Source organism: Astyanax mexicanus, chromosome 12 (genome assembly GCF_023375975.1).
Source record: "Astyanax mexicanus isolate ESR-SI-001 chromosome 12, AstMex3_surface, whole genome shotgun sequence".
Lineage (NCBI taxonomy): Eukaryota > Metazoa > Chordata > Actinopteri > Characiformes > Acestrorhamphidae > Astyanax > Astyanax mexicanus.
The window spans coordinates 30,630,423-30,644,204 of record NC_064419.1 but is presented as its reverse complement, the minus strand read 5'-3'; the positions used below and the strand labels follow the sequence as shown (position 1 = coordinate 30,644,204).

The following is a 13,782-nucleotide window of genomic DNA, read 5'->3' as shown; positions in this document are numbered from 1 at the left end:
ATCATGGTCATTCCAATTTAAATTACTATGCAATATATATATAATAAACATACATTACCTAAATTATTTGTGCCAACCTTGATATTGTCATCAGTGTCACCAGTCGCACAGTGACTGCATCAGTATTGGCATTATTGACAGACTGCAGTTACTATTATTAGTTAAACGTCCATTTTCTTAAAGGTGTATAATATTTTTAAAACAGTATGTTGCAAAAAAAATAAATAAAATAACAAGCATGTTTATATTATAATATAGTTTGGTTAGTCAAGTTAGACAGGTACTATTGATTTCAGCATTTCTTGCTCAATAATTAATGTCTTTCTGATGGTGCAGTAACATATTTAACCAACAGATGTAGCCCCCATCACAATGCAATGTAGAGGGCGTAGTCAAGGTGGGGGCACCCTAACTATAAAATGCAGTGGGAATTCCCTTATGAGAACAAGCAAATTATGAGTTATTTTAAATGTTGTTGACCACTCGAGTCAACAACATGTTTATGACTGAGATTAATGTAACTTACATTCGTTTCAAAATCTAGAACTAGAACAAACTTTATACATTATTATATTAGAACCACACAGTGGTCATAATAGTTAAGAAAAAGGAATGAATAAATAAATAGTAAATAATCAATAATTTTTTTTTGTTAAAGGCAAATGATATAAATAATAAATATAAATAAGTGCTTGGCAGAGCACTTGTGACAGAGACTGTAACTCCAGTTTCTCTCTCTCATTCACTCCTCTTACTTTCTTTTTAGGAAAAAGCCTCATTAGAAGCTCGTCTAGAGCAGAGTTTGAGTCTGTTTCAGAAGAGGGATGAGCAGGATGAACTCGAAGGTTTCCAAATGCAGGAACTGGCCAAAGTCAAACACATGGTGAGCTGGATGCTCTGTAAATAGATGCATGTCAGAAATTTTGGGATAGTAAGTTCTTAATTCCTCATAAATATTACAGTATACATCCATGCCTGTAGAAGTTGTGAGGTGTTATCTTGCAAGTGAGAATAAAACCCCTCTCTTCCAGGTCCTCAGTGCTAGTGTTTAGTTAGAGAATGTATATTTATGGACACAGAGCATGTGTAACCCATCCAGTATCCCTGCATCATTAGTCAGTTTCAGACATGTATGGTTTCAGGATGTATGGTGTAAATATATGACCTCAGCAATAATTTCTTATGGGTTTGTGTTGAATTCAGTTGTTGCGGAAGGAGGAGCAGTTGAGTCTTCGTGAACGAGAACTGAAGCAGAGAGGAGAAGAACTGAACACAGCACGTCTTACACTCTCTCAAACTCAGGACAAGCTGTATGAGCTGGGAGAGGAGCATGAGGAGCTGTCCAGGATCAACTCTCAGCTACGAACCCAAAGGTTTCACTACATAGTCATTTATAAATGTTAATGCTTTTGCATAACAGCAGTGATCTGGTCCATACAGAAGGCTATATGTTGGCCAGCATTCCTACAACTGATGCTATAACTAGTTTATCTCTCTCACACACAGAGATGAGTTCCTGAGTGAGAAGGAGGAGTTGGAAAAGAAGATGACCGACATGGAAGCCCGAGAGCAGGAGCTCCAGCAGCTCATCCAGCAGGTTTCAGAAGACTTTCAGAAGGTAAACTCAATTTTACTTACAGACCTTAGACACAGTTTTACATACAGAATTCAATTCATTTTTGGTATTGTTCAACCGGTTACAACTTTTTATTTACATATTATCTCTGGGGTCAATTTGACCCCATTCAAAGTCTCAAAAAAAATTGTTGACATTAGTTTTGTGATTAATATTTATTGTCTTTTCTTAATTTGATGACAATACATAAATAAAATGTTCCAAATGTTTCAATTTCAGTGTTTTAATAAGGCTGTTTCATATGCAGGAAACATGAGAAATATCAATATTTTACACACATTTGTGTGGTAATGTTGTTGAGGCGACTATGACCTTCAGTTATATAATCTTTGTTTAAACTTCCCTTCACTTTAGGTCTTAACTTCACAGCACAATACTTATCATTCTTATATAATACTTGGATAACATTATAATAAGGCCAGTAAGGCTGATAATTCATCAAATAATCAAAAAGTAACCGGCAAATAAACTTATATATTAATTATAATAATTTTCTAAATGTATAAATTGCTGGGATCATATTAACCAAGAGAATAAAGGGTGTTGGGTAAATTTAAGGTGAGTTGGGGGGTTAAAGGAGAAATCCATTGTGAAATGGACTTGGGGTGTTATGAATTATGATAACGAGTCCAAACATTTGTCAAATAGCCCACTTCCATTCACTCCCAACTTTCCAAAATACAGCGCTTTTAGCCAATGTTCCCAACAGGCTTACCATGCTAGCTATAGGGGCATATCGTAGCCCATGCAAACAAATGGCTATTTTTACACCCTGGATAAGCTCAAAATAGCTCTGCACTTCATTAATGTAGTTCTTAGGGCTCTGATATTTAAAACAAGAAACCAAAAACTTTAAAAGTGCACAGGTAGTTTATTTAAAAAAAGACTGTTTATACACACAATATATTCAGGTAGTTCTGAAGTTCTGATAAATTGCCTGACAAGCACAAATGTATAGGTAGGAGAGGGGAACAGATTCTAAAATTAATTTTGTGGAAAATATCTGGTGACTGTCTAAGTGAGAATGAAGAGGACCATACAACAGATGGCATGAACGTTGCTCAAACGGTTATACTACTCAATAACTCTTCGATCGAAGTCTAGTGTTGTAATTTCAAGTTGCTGGAGCTCTGAAAACTACCTCTGGTTACTGTGTGTACCAGTCTTTTTTAATAAACGTTCACTTTCAAAATTTCTCAGTGTCTGATGATTATAAATAATAGTAGAATCCAATAAGGAGAGCTTAGAAGATGCAAAAAAAGTTTTATCTATGTTTTTTCTGGGTCAACAAACCCTTACTGTCCATGTACACAGATGCAAACTTTGTGCACAGTACTGCATAAAAAATGTGATATTTTTGTTATTATATTTCAGGCACAGAATAAGGCAAAATCCTTACAAAAATCAATGGAGACGCTACAGACTGAACACAGCGAACTGAAACTACAGCATGAACAGCACAAGAGCAAGGTCTGTCTGCCATTTCTGTCCTGTAACTGATGTAGCTGATAATATCTCCTAAATAGCAGGATTATTTTTCCCAGATAAACATATGACAATAACAACACAACACATGGCTTTGCCGGTTATCAGATTTTGGTATTGAATTAGTGTGAGAGGTTTTGTAACAGGACTACAGTTCTGCAAAATTTAGAAGACCAATCACTCCACAGATCTACACGCATTGTAGATTTATATTGGATTCAAATTACAGATCTCATTGGGCCAATTAATTTAAGTAATGGTTTTAATTTAAATGTCTCTGGGACTCATCTAAATAAATCATCTGAAGACTTATATTAACAGTATTTTTTTAAGAAAAAAATTAAAGCTACTTATTTGTCATAAAGCACAAATTAGTATAGAATGCATTAGCTAATAGCTTCTGGCTGAGCTCAGAGTCTGTGCTTAACCTGTGATTTATAATGACACTGTTGACATTGAATGAGTGCTGATTGAGTCGTGTGATTGGCCAGGTTGCAATGACTGAGGAAGAGCGAGAGCGGCTGTTAGCTGATCTGCAGCAGAAAGCCCTCTCTCTAGAGCGGAGGCTGGAGGCCAACCTCTCTCAGGATGAACATCTACAGGAGCTGCTTAAAGAGGTATGGAGAACCTGTAGCACACAGACAGTTGTACTGGTAATAGTGTGTGTGTGTTAAGAATTGGTCCACTGTTAATTATTCATTTAGTCGTTTATTTTAGATGGATTGATTCCTACATTGTCATTGCTTTAAGTCCAACGATGTTCACACAAAACGTACGCAATAAAAATAGGAAGAATTAAAATAATGAAAGATTGCACAAATATAAAACAATATAGCATATGTATGGGTCAGTGAAGTGATGCCTACAGTTTCTATTTAACTGCATTATTTTTGTCAGTTAAAATAAGGTTTAAATGCCTAGAACGTTGTCCTATATATGTAAAACCATTCCTTTATATGTAATTACTTAAACTTGTCACAAATTGTACAAAACTATATTTTTTCTGTTATTTAAAGTATCGAAATATCATGTGGTGTGACCCATAATAGCAGTAACTGTAATAAATTAATAAAATAATAAAAAATATATTAAAATGTACATATAATCTCCATTCAAAATGTGAAGAATGACAAAGTAATTAATTTAAAAGGAAAAAATCAGTAGGAAATGTGAGTGTGTGAAATGGCTACAGGAGTCCAAATTCTCTGCCCCACCCGCTACTCCCCAGACACGAAGCTCACGCGGGTTGCCAGATTGACACTCCATGGCAAGCGACGGTGAGTCTCTCTCAGTAGCTAATTAGTGAATATATATATATATATATATATATATATATATGTTTCAATGTCCAAAATCTCCATCTTTGCCACAGTAGTAGTGGTGGTGGTAATTTACCCAGCTATGGTTAGCAACTTTACAGAAGCTCAGTGATTACCTGTGGGCAGATTCAGACAGTAAAACTTGTAATACCACACAATTATAATAAGAAAATACTGCTAAAGCTCTGCTTATATTTGAACAACTGCAAAGATATGCTTACTTTTACAATTTAAAAATAAAGCAATGCTGAAAGTCAATCATGCAAATAGGTTATAAATAGATCATACATAGGAATATATAGTATAATGTTCTGTAGTAGTTGAGTCCAAATAGTCAGTGACTTTTTTTTAGTGTGCGTCAAATGCAATATCTTCTGAAACAAGACATCTGCCAGAATGTCTTTTTATTTGCACTTGTTCTTATACAGCTAAGTGTTCTGTTTGCTCTTATCCACCTGTGTGTACATAGAAATCCACATTGGAGCAGAGATTAGAGGACACGAGGGGTGAGCTACTGGAGGAACGAACCAACCACACTACAGCAGTGAGCACTCAAGAGGCACAGGTCGGCAGAACAGGTTTTATATGTACCACTGAAACAATTGTAAATGCCTTTTTAATGCCTTAATTGTTTGTGTGGACCTGCTGGCACTGCTGCTTAAAATGTTTTAACTTTATAGGAAACTGTGCAATATGACCTACAACAAAGTAAATTATCACTTTTTATCAATTGCCACATATTGTCAGTTGCCAGATATTCAGTACATCCCTTATTAAGTTCCTCTGAATGCAAGTAGAATACATTGATTTCAGTTACAATGCAAAAATTGTTAATGATGGCAATAATCGTGTGCAAGCACTGTGTTTCATTATATTTGTGTTTGGTTTGTTTTCACACAGGCACAAACCTAAACGCACCAAAATACACCCCCACAAACCACTTTTTATAGAAATTGCAATTTCTCTGACTTTCCTAATATTTGTTTGTGTGGCCAACAGATTTCCAGGCTGAACACTAACGTGTCTGAACTCCAGACGCTTCTGAGACACAAAGATGACTCATCCAGATCCTACAGAGAGAGAACGGACTCGCAGGTGAGAGTTCACACAAGAAATGTACCTATTTAATCTCTAAAGAGGAATCCTACTCAGCCCCTCTCCAGCCTTATAGAGTGCTGTGTTCTGACCCTGTTGTGTGTCTGGCTCAGATAGCAGATTTGGAGCAGAGACTGACGGACTCCAGTGAGAGGCTGAAGGTGTTGGAGCAGCAGCTGGCAGAGAGTCAAACACATAAAGAGAAACTGGTAACATAAAACTAAACCTTGTGTAATTATTATAATATAGCATCGTTTTAATGCCTTCTTCCCAGAGATTGTCTCATTTGCTGTGCTTCGTGGAAGTTATTGTCAGTAATTAAAAGTAAGCATCTAGCCAGTAAAGTAAAGTGGACAGGAAAGGGTGAGGCTTACTGGGTGTTTTTTATCGTTAGTCACTTAGAAAAGAAATAAGATAATATTTTTTTTAGGGCTTCTGTTTTAACAGCAGATATTACAGTTCTGTTTGATTGTTTTCTATTTTAGACAGTTTCCCAGTCAGGGATTAAGACTATTCTTGTAATACACAGCATTCTAAATGGAGATTTTTGTTTAAAAAAAAATGAAAATCCAGACTATGACTGGCCTTGATCCCTATCTAGGAATATATTTTCTGTTGTCTATATGTTTTTAGTGAAATAGCAATATTTTTAACCTGTAAAATGGGGTGGGCGATATACTCCTCCTGAGTAAACTGTATGGATAATTGTTATTTTCTGACCTTCGCGCTGACCTTGACGTTTTGCCCCTCAGCAGGCGGAGTGGTTGGAGGAGAGAGAGAGGTTACAGCAGCAGGTCAGCACTCAAAGACAGAGAGGCCTGGAGAAAACAGCTAAACTGGAGGAGGAGATACTGAAACTGCAGCGGGAGAGAGAGGCTGAGAACAGCGCTCAAAGCGACAGCATGGTGTGTGTGTGTGTGTGTGTGTGTGCATTTAAAAAATGAAAATATGTATTTTAAATTTAGGGTTAATGCAAAAGGTATTCAAATTTATTGTTGTCTTTAAATACAAGTTTATGCAGAAATGTAAAAAAATATTTATTTGAATGCTGAATCTCTCCCTCTCTCTTTTATGTACGTTTTTGTGTTTGTATATTTGTGTGCAGCGGTTGCTTGTTGAGGAGAAGGATTCTCTGCTAAAGAGTAAAGCTGAGACTGAAAATACAGTGGAGGAACTCAAAGCAGAGCTCCAGCAGTCCAGAGTGAGTTTAATTATTTGTATACGCTTAAAATTAGATGTGGAAAATAAGATAGAATTACAGTCAGTAGAGAAAATTGGGGTTAATTTAAACATAATGTTATTACTCTGGAATCATCTATTTTAATCCTGATCAAGTTCTAATTCTTTGTTTTTAACCACTGTGTTGAGAGTGCCCTCTGGTGTCCTTAAGGCGTTATTAATAGCCTGTGGCAGAGTCTGCAGTCTGGAGCTATTTTACAGTGCAACATGAAATGTAAACTACAGCTCCGGAAAAAGAAAGAGACCACTTAAAAATTATTTTCTTTGATTTCACCAAATTGAAAACTTTGTAATATAATCAAGAGGAAGATGGATTATCACATGCCATCAAACCAACTGCTTGAATTTTTGCACCAGGAGTGGCATAAAGTTATCCAAAAGCAGTGTGTAAGACTGGTGGAGGAGAACATGCCAAGATGCATAAAAACTGTGATAAAAAAATATTGATTTCTGAACCCTTAAAACTTAATGAATAATTCTTTGCATTATCTGAGGACTGAACGCCCTGCATTTTTTTATTTCAGCCATTTCTCATTTTCTGCAAATAAATGCTCTAAATGACAATATTTTTATTTGGAATTTGGAAGAAAATGTTGTCCATACTTTAAAAAAAAAAAAATGTCAATTTTACTCAAATATATACGTATAAATAGCAAAATCTTCTCCTTATCACCTAATGGTCTCTTAATTTTTGCCAGAGCTGTATATTATCTGTTATCTGAGACTGAACAATCAATAAGCAATTAATTGGTGTAAGATATTGAAATTGAAAAGTAGTCATATTATTTTGATTTGTATTTTGTAACACTGAAGATTTTCGATTACCCACTACATGGCAATATCAACCTCTCTTATGGCTGCCTCATTAAAACTATGTTATGAACTGCTCAGCGTGACCTGATCATTACTGTATTTGCCTCAGCTCACCTATTTGCGAATGTGCAAAAGTAATATTCCTCTTTTAGGAGTAAAGACTTTTAACACTACTAACCAGATACCCCTCTCAAGAATACATGTCTCAGCTCAGTATAGCACAGTAAATAATTTACCTCATACTGTTTACCTTTTTTAACTAGCATCTACATATATTTACTCATTCTGATATCACACATTAAGTATATTTTAAATGTGCTTCTGTATGTCAGGTGGAGCTGAGCAGTAGACAGACTGTGAGTGTGGAGATCGCTAAAGCTTTGGAAGAAACAAGAAAGCAGAGAGAAGAGCTGCAACAACAGGTACATCCAGCCACAATCTGATACTGTTCTGATTTCTTAATACATCAAGAAATCTCAGTGTGTTTTTGTTTGATTTTTTGATTGATAATTTATTGATCAAGTCATGATTCAACTCATTGAATCACAACTCATTGAATCATTGATTCATGTTTAAAGTCTCTGCTGGACCTGCTTTGTTTTCGGTCAGAGTTCGCATACAACTTTGATTGGCCACTCAGTGTCCTGGTCCTTTTTGATAGGTCGCTGAGATGTCAGAGTCTCTGCAAAGGGCAGAGCAGGAGGTGCATCAGCTCACGGAGCAGGTGGGAGTGAAAGAGGCGGAGCTTAGCAGTCTAAGAGAAGGTAAGAATTGAAACTTTAGAGGAATATTTTATACAGCAGGAAGAAATGTGTGTGGGAGAAATGTGAATATATACGTGTGTCTGTGTGTGTTAGACTTGCAGACGACCCGTACGAGTCTCTCATCACTGCAGGCTGAGTATGAGGTTTTCCGTCAAGAGGCGGAGCAAAAAGAACAGGAGAGAAACTCCCAGATTGAATCACTGCGCCAGGAGCTCCTCACACACAGTCAGCAACATGACTCTTACCAGTCAAAGGTAGGTCAGGAAGAGGGCATGGGAGAGATGGAGAAAGTGAGAGCATGTGTCACATAATTACTTTTTACTTACTCATTTGTGTGTGTGTGTGTGTGTGTGTGTGTTAGGTGTTTGACTTGCAGAGTGAGGTGGAGAGTCTAACAGCCCAGCTGCAGGATGCTGAGGTGTGTGTTAGTGAGCAGAATGGGGTCGTTGCCATAGGTGACTTGGACCAGCTGCAGAAAGCAAACAAAGAGTTAGAGCAGCAACTAAGTGAAAAGAACAAGGTAATATATAGACAAACACACAAAGATTTTCACAAAATGTCCACCTAAAACATATATTGTCTTACTTTTGCATACTTCCATATTCAATCCCCTAAAATAATCCATGATCCATTCAGGCTGCCTCCCACTGTATGGATAGTTTATATATTTATGAACACTTATATCACCAGTGTTGTCTGTTGCAATGTGTGAATAGAGTTCTACTGCTGTTGTCACTTTCAGTGACATCACTCAGAGTGGAGAGCAGAGTTACATTAGTTATATTAAGTGAGGTGTGTAATAGGAACACATGCTGAGATCTTCAATAAGCCAACCTCGGACACCAAAATTATTTGTTTTATGTGGAATGAAAAAGAAGAAGAAAACAATAGAGTCAATGTTACAAACTAACAAACACACCGTCAAAATAAAAAACACTAATACAAATTATCAAACAGAACAAGTCACTAATATAAATGAATAAACAAACTGTGTCTTAATAAGTCAGTTATATAAACAGGTAATGTCAAAATCATTAAATAAAACTCATTAATACCAGTGATCTAACAAACTGGGTAAATAGGTCACTTATGCTGCAAAGTAATGTAAAAAAGTACATTTATTATCATATTTTTGATATTTTACCATTGTTTACATTCCCAACCACATTGGAAAGCGCTTTGCGTCACATCTTCAAGTGGTCCTTCCTGGTGGAAATCTGACACAACATGAATGCAGCATTATACAAATAAACAAACTAATCATCTTAATAAAAGTCACTAATACAAATTTCACACTGTGTCAAAAATAATTTAACTTGTATAAAAGAACAGACATGTAAATCTAGATTCTGTCTTATGTTATATATTTTACAGACACTTCTGTTCGGTCCTCTGCTGTGCTGCTGTAACATTCTGAAAATCCTCACTGTAGGATTAATAAAGGCTTATCTCGAAAACCATCTTGTTCTTCTGACAAACTTTTATGTGCACTGTTTTTAGTATAAGTGTAAAAAAATGTGAAGTATCCTTGCCTTCCTAATCTATAATAAAGATATTGGTTAGTGTAGGTTCTGTCACCCCTCTTGTGAAATCTTTCCCATTTCTCTTATGCAAAAGCTTCCACCTCATGGTTTTATGTCTTCTGGTCTTCAACTGTTTTCTTTAAACCCCACTACAGATTTCCTGTGGCATTTAAATCTGGACACCAAGCAGACCATAACTGCCCATTTTTACCACTAGCAATTTAGCTCATGCTATAAAGAGTTTTACAGGCTGAATAGAGTTCTGAATGAGGCGTTGTGCAGAACAGCCAATCTGAATAAAGCTTATTATAAATATCAGTCTTAAAGGCACAGTAATCTACTACTTTTAGGGATTGACATTACAGTTACATAACAAAAACACATAGTGGACTTTTTATGTCTTGATGGGTCTTATTTTTATTTTTTTGTGAATTTTGATTGCAAATGTTTCTTGTAGACAATAAAACAACTGCAGCAGAGATTGGCAGAACTGAAGAGGACCTTTCAGAAAGAGCTGGTGGGTGTTATGCATGTAAACTGCCCTGATGCATTGTGTCAGATGTAATCAGTTATAATTATATATAGTATAACAGAGTGTAAACAGTGCTTTTTATGCTGTTTGCAGTGTGTCTTGTAAAATCCTTACATCCAAATCAAGCTATAATGAATCACAGTAAAATGTATCATGAATATCTGTGAGAATAGTATGTGCCAATGCATGTCTGTGTAGCCAAAACATAGAAATGCTTTTCCATTATCATTAAATCCTCATCCGTTTGTTTGTACAACAGAAGCTAAAACCAGACAACGACACAGACGGTAAGGAGAAGCTTTCGGACGGGCGGCAGGAGCGTCCAGAAAAGCCCAGCACAGAGACCACCGTCCCAGCAGCCACATCAACTCCAGCCCCCACCTTCTCTAACACCACTGGCCTTGCAGCTATTACGCCACACACAACGGTTACCAACAGCTCAGACCTGATGGACACACGGGAGATCAACTTTGAGTACCTCAAACACGTGGTGCTGAAGTTCATGTCCTCCAGAGAGGCTGAGGTGAGGTGTGGGGGTTATAATTTGCATAATAGTTATAATTTGCATTATCAAAATAAAAATATTCACACTATATTACATATTTTACAATGTACACTATATTACAAAAGTATTTGCTCTCCAACCCAAATCATTAAACTCAGGTACTTGGTTTTACACATGTGGTCATGGACGTAATTGTCAGTGATATTATATTTGATTGGAAGCGATTGGAAAAGCTGTCAACATAAAATTAACAAGTGGGTTCAGTGGATGCTAAGGCATATAATAGGGGTGTGACGAGACACTAATATCACGAGACGAGATACGATACTGGGTACACAAGAACAAGACGAGACAAGATTTAAAATTAACATTTTTAAGAAAACATCAAAAATGAAAAATAGAAGAAAACTAGAGTTTTATTTGACAAAATCATATAACACAAACTTAACAGACTGGTTTCTCTCACACATTGATTTTTTTAATAAGAAATAGAAATAAGAATAAGAATGAAAAATAAAAATTAAACTTTTCTAGGTCTTATATAGTGCAGTCATATTAAGCCTATGGTTTGTGTTTTTTCTCCTAAATCTCTTGTAATTTAACTATTCATAACCATAACCAGTCATATTAAGACTGTGCTTGAAGTGCAGAAATAGACAGAACAACTGCCTATGAAACAGTCACGTGTACAATTTACTTACAGTATTTACATATGGTTTGTGTCTTGTTGGTCACTCTGTTACCGTTTATTGTTTCCACTGGAGCCAAAATGCACCCAAACTTAAAAGAAGCAGAAGTATCTTCTATGCAAATGCCCGAATTTTCCTCTTCTGCTGAGAGCTGCTCTCACTGCTCAGCCACCACACTCGCTGCTATCGCCAGATTGCTCTTAAAAAGTCCGCACTAAACTGTTTTTTTTTTTTCCCGCGAGACAGGTTTAAGCTTGACGAGAAATATCGTACCACGAAATCTCGTCACACCCCTAGCATACAGTCTGCAGGGGTCAGTCACTACAGCTCCCAAAGTTCATGTGGCCTACAGATTGGCTTAAGAACAGTAGAGTGCAGAAAGCTTTCTGGAATGAGTATCCATTTCCGAGCAGCTCCATCCAAGCCTTATTTCACCAAATGCAATGCAGGCGAGCAAAAGAAGTGACAAAAGAAGAATATGTCCACAGAGGCATTACCACCCACAGTAGACATAATAATGGTGATCGGTGGTATCTGTCTAGAATTGTCCATACAGTCAGACTGGCAAAATGAGACATATCCCACAGTTTAGTGCAGCAATCCTTAGCTTCCATTAGCATTATGATACAAAATGGAATTAGTTCAGATAAATGTATCGAACAAATCATAGAATTCTTTCCAGAATGTTATTTAATTGAAAAGAACAAATAACTTTAAATATGTAGTATTATATCTGTATTAAACCATTTATACAGTGTATTGGAAAACAGTTACTTTGCAAGATGTTGAGAGCTTTTTTGAGAGATTTGTTTTTAGTTGTTTTTATATACAAGCTTTCTTGCTGTCTTATTTTCTTCTTATTGTCTCTCTTTCTCTCTCTATCTTTCTTTATTTTGCTTGCTCTCAATCTTGTTTAACACCCCCAGGCATACCAGCTGATCAGAGCTGTTTCAGTGCTTCTGCATTTCACACGAGAGGAAGAAGACATGCTGAAGCAGACGCTGGAGTACAAGGTGTGTGAGCGTGTGCATTTGCACGTTGTTCTGTATAAACAGTAACGTACACACAGTCTTTTGAGTCTACTCCCCCGTTACACACACTCCTCCACGTGTAAGTGAGGCACCCTGCAGCACTCTAACTAGGTCTCGCTCCGTTATGTGGGTCAGGAGAGAGGGCTGGCCTGAATCAAAGCGCTAACTGTTAGCGTAGCACACAGAAATAGCAGCACAAAGGTATTTATAGCTCCCAGCAGCAGAGGCAGCAGTGTCCTAGAGAGCAGGAGCATCCGCTGCTCTGTACGCTTAGGCTTCTTCTTTGCTCTTAACCGTAGTTCAGATACAAACACATTTTTGGGCTTGAAAGGTTGAGGAAACTAACTGAGGTTACCACTCTGGGTGTGTGGTAGGAATGTGTTAAACATGGAGCATCCATGTCCATATACTAGGTTTGTGCCATATAGTATCGTATATAATAATATCGCCAACGTTTTTGAATATCGTGAATTATATTATACCCTGAAATATCGTGCCATATCACCCATCCCTAATTATCACATCAGGGTACTACATTTTTGTTGGTTTTAGCAAAAGAAAAATTCACTCTGTTCTCACTTTTCATTAAATACGTACTAGAGAAAGATTATATCTGTCCAGTATTGTTAATTTTACTTTAACCCTGGATATATGGAGATATTTAAAGCGCATTATAAGTCTCATGACATTCTGAATCATTGACTTCTGTTACAAATCTGATAAAATTCTTGTATTTCTTTTTATATCTCAGTTAGGGGTGTGCCATTTCATATCGTGTGCAATGATAAAATTTTATTTTCATTTTGTTGCAGTAGAGTATTCTTAAAATAATAAATCATGAAAATTATTATTTTAGGGCCATACTGTTCCAACACTACTTTTCCAGACAAATTCATTTTTTACAATATGCTTATACAATATACACTTTTTATACATTCATTTGCCCTGGCAGATTTTTGTACACTGGATTTTGTATTGACTGGAGCAAAAAAAAAAAGAAAAAGGGAAACCAAATTTTGGGTCTTTGGAAGGGGTTTAGGGTTAATAGATTTTTACAGCTTTTATTGTCCAAAATATTTGGTTTCTCCAAATCATTGCTTTCACATTTAAGCCACAGGTAGATTTCTATACAACAGCTTATCTACTTGTTA

The 13,782-nt window shown here is 36.4% G+C and overlaps 1 protein-coding gene across 7 annotated transcripts in view; it reads left to right on the top strand.

Annotated features, from left to right (window-relative positions):
• golga1 (golgin A1) overlaps nucleotides 1–13,782 on the top strand; it is a 30,002-nt gene that overhangs the window by 12,376 nt on the left and 3,844 nt on the right. For 6 of the 7 annotated variants that reach the window (XM_007229330.4, XM_007229326.4, XM_007229325.4 and 3 more), the window contains 17 exons: nucleotides 767–883; nucleotides 1,204–1,373; nucleotides 1,507–1,618; nucleotides 3,011–3,106; nucleotides 3,613–3,738; nucleotides 4,910–5,005; nucleotides 5,440–5,535; nucleotides 5,649–5,744; nucleotides 6,288–6,440; nucleotides 6,641–6,736; nucleotides 7,920–8,009; nucleotides 8,249–8,351; nucleotides 8,445–8,605; nucleotides 8,713–8,871; nucleotides 10,332–10,391; nucleotides 10,666–10,929; nucleotides 12,527–12,613. In XM_007229330.4, the coding sequence (XP_007229392.3) occupies nucleotides 767–883; nucleotides 1,204–1,373; nucleotides 1,507–1,618; nucleotides 3,011–3,106; nucleotides 3,613–3,738; nucleotides 4,910–5,005; nucleotides 5,440–5,535; nucleotides 5,649–5,744; nucleotides 6,288–6,440; nucleotides 6,641–6,736; nucleotides 7,920–8,009; nucleotides 8,249–8,351; nucleotides 8,445–8,605; nucleotides 8,713–8,871; nucleotides 10,332–10,391; nucleotides 10,666–10,929; nucleotides 12,527–12,613 (2,082 nt within the window). The remainder of the gene's footprint in view (nucleotides 1–766; nucleotides 884–1,203; nucleotides 1,374–1,506; nucleotides 1,619–3,010; nucleotides 3,107–3,612; nucleotides 3,739–4,909; nucleotides 5,006–5,439; nucleotides 5,536–5,648; nucleotides 5,745–6,287; nucleotides 6,441–6,640; nucleotides 6,737–7,919; nucleotides 8,010–8,248; nucleotides 8,352–8,444; nucleotides 8,606–8,712; nucleotides 8,872–10,331; nucleotides 10,392–10,665; nucleotides 10,930–12,526; nucleotides 12,614–13,782) is intronic. The other variant, XM_015604352.3, reaches the window with a different exon arrangement.